We start from the raw sequence: 2,500 nt of genomic DNA, 5'->3' as shown, positions 1-2,500 counted from the left end.
AGCAGCAGTGAGGGAATAAAAGGTGCTATGTAGCATAATGCTTGAGCCTTTCCACACAATAATCCTCTCTCCTCCACTATGCTCATGCATATGGACACAGCAGAGACATTGCTGGAATGTAAGGTGCCAGTTATTGTTAATACAGGGCGTCTTTGGGTTTTTTGCTGTGTGGTTTTTGGTAGTGCAGGGTGGGAGAGTGGGACATTTCAGAGGGACAGTAAAATATTCACTATTTCCAAGGAGCTCCATTAACGTACATTAAGGTTCAGGCATCACCTGTCATGGAAACCTAAGCATGCTCACTTTTGCTATGATTTCTTGTTCTGTTTGGTTGTAGTAGTTGTCTTTCTCTTTCTTTTTCAGGTATGGTGCCCAGCCCCTGAGTCTGAGTAAATTTGTGCCACATCTGTGTGCCCTAACAGGAGACCAGAACCCCCAAGTATGAATCTGTTTTCTATTCATATCTCAGTTTGTGGTATTGCTGCATGGCTATTTTTGTGTCTGTCACTTATCCAGAACATCCCAGTTTGTAGTGTTAGTAAGTGAAAGGGACTAGACTTTGTCAAGGTGCTTTGATGCATAACTTTTATATTAAAGTGACTTGCAATTATGACTGAATACAATTTGAGCAAGTGAGGGTTGAGGGCCATGCTTACAGGCCGAACTGTGGTAACTTGGTGGTGGCGGCGTTTTAACTGGCAACCTTCTGATTACTAGTCAAGTCCCTTAACCACTGAGCTACCACTGGCCTGGTTCTACTTGGAGCTACTACTAAACAATTCTGTGCACTGGATGATAAACAAACAAACAAAAAAAACCAATGCAAGTTACTACCAGATAAGTTTCTGTGTGTGTGGTTTATCTGAATCTGTACAGTGTGGGGAGGGAGGGAACAGGGCCTGGGGAGGAACATTTTAAGGGCAGAGAAAGGCTGAGGCTTGAGAACATTTTAAGGACAGAGGAAAGCTGAGGCTTCAGAAGTCACCCCAGCAAATTACTTACTTTAAAGAGATTGGTGGGGTAAGCTAGATGTAGGTGTGTGTTGGGATGTTTTGATGATGGCAGACTGGAGTTTGCAACTGTTAGCAAGTGTTATGTGCTCTGTAGGTGCGTGAAGCTGGAATATCAGCCTTGGTGGAAGTGTATCGGCACGTGGGCGAGCGAGTGAGGGCTGACCTGGGCAAGCGAGGACTCCCAGCTGCACGGTCAGTCTGCATTCAGCTTTGACTCTGTTATACACACAAACAAACTCTAATGAAAATAATAATTTATAAATAATTTACTGTGTAACTACAAGAAGTCTACCAATCTCTTAAACCCTCAACATATTAGTACAGAGTATATAAGTACTAAAAATGTATGCACACGCTGTGACTGTGGCCCTTTGTTACCAACAAAGCCATTTCTGACACTGGTCCTGGTAAGCTGCAGCCAAACTGCATCTATTGAAGTCTTCTGTATACAACCTTTATCTCCCAGAAGCGGCTTCAACAAACGATTGCAAAATGAATGGTTGGAAGCCAAGTAGTCATTTTGTGATGATGAGGAAGCACGTCAGGGGTGCGCTCACAAATGGCTGACAGATAAGGAAAGCTTAGGTAGCCAAACCTTCGGTGGCGAGCCAGATAGCGACCTCTCGTGGGTCACCAGTAAGGTTTGATGACCAGCAGCTGTGGGAGCAGTCTGTGAACATCCATCATGTGCTCAGGCGTTTAGGTATAGGATATATGTTGGTTATGTTAAGGTTAATTAAATGAGGCTGATTCCTTTGGCTTAATGTAAACTCTGAAGAAATGGGAAAATGGCTCGTCACTGGTCTGGAAGCAGAGAAGGTATGTGTGGGTGTGTGTGGGTGTGTGCCTGTTCTTCTGTCCTCCTACTGTCCACTCTGTTCGGTCTCCTCAAACAGTCCCTCTCTCATTGATATTTACTGCCTCGACACGTATAGGGTTGAGACTGTGCACTCAGCCAGGGCACACAGCTGTCAGCTAGACAGAACTTGCATTCTTCTCAACTTCCCCCTTAATGGCCGTTATTAATCAAAGTTGCATATTAATGTAAAGTTGCAAAAGCGTACATAGTCCATTTTGGGAAATTAGTTTTTGTCTGTCTACTTTTTCTGCTTTTGTTCAATACAAGTGGTTGATTTTAGCACATTAACCATTTTAAACGTGTGTGTCTGTGTGTATATATGGATTTCTCTCCTACATTCTTACATGAAACCCACCCTAAGACTTGTGTAATGACGCTGAGCCAATAAAAGGACCCAGTCACCAAACATGTAAGAAGGAAGGGCCTCAAATGGGAGGATACAAGAAGATATTTTCCTGCAGCTAAAATAGAAGCACTTGTGTTTGAGGTCGCTGCAAATAGAGACATGCTTCTTGGTAGCCTCAAAGAACCACATAAAATAAGTGTCAAATAAAATGTTGCCTGTTGACACTTTTTTGTTAGTAGGAACTATGTTAAGTGCGTGTTACTGTAGGGAGCTTGGGATTTT

The 2,500-nt window shown here is 43.1% G+C and overlaps 1 protein-coding gene across 31 annotated transcripts in view; it reads left to right on the top strand.

Annotated features, from left to right (window-relative positions):
* clasp2 (cytoplasmic linker associated protein 2) overlaps window positions 1–2,500 on the top strand; it is a 73,434-nt gene that overhangs the window by 30,169 nt on the left and 40,765 nt on the right. For 30 of the 31 annotated variants that reach the window (XM_081700875.1, XM_081700813.1, XM_081700854.1 and 27 more), the window contains exons 5-6: window positions 364–439; window positions 1,108–1,205. In XM_081700875.1, the coding sequence (XP_081557001.1) occupies window positions 364–439; window positions 1,108–1,205 (174 nt within the window). Of the gene's footprint in view, window positions 1–363; window positions 440–1,107; window positions 1,206–2,497 lie in introns of those variants that run through there. The other variant, XM_081700952.1, reaches the window with a different exon arrangement.

This window comes from Electrophorus electricus, chromosome 2 (assembly GCF_041902795.1).
Source record: "Electrophorus electricus isolate QZ-2024a chromosome 2, ASM4190279v1, whole genome shotgun sequence".
Classification (NCBI taxonomy): domain Eukaryota; kingdom Metazoa; phylum Chordata; class Actinopteri; order Gymnotiformes; family Gymnotidae; genus Electrophorus; species Electrophorus electricus.
Note: the sequence above shows the minus strand (reverse complement) of the source record. Positions and strands in the feature narration are given on the sequence as shown.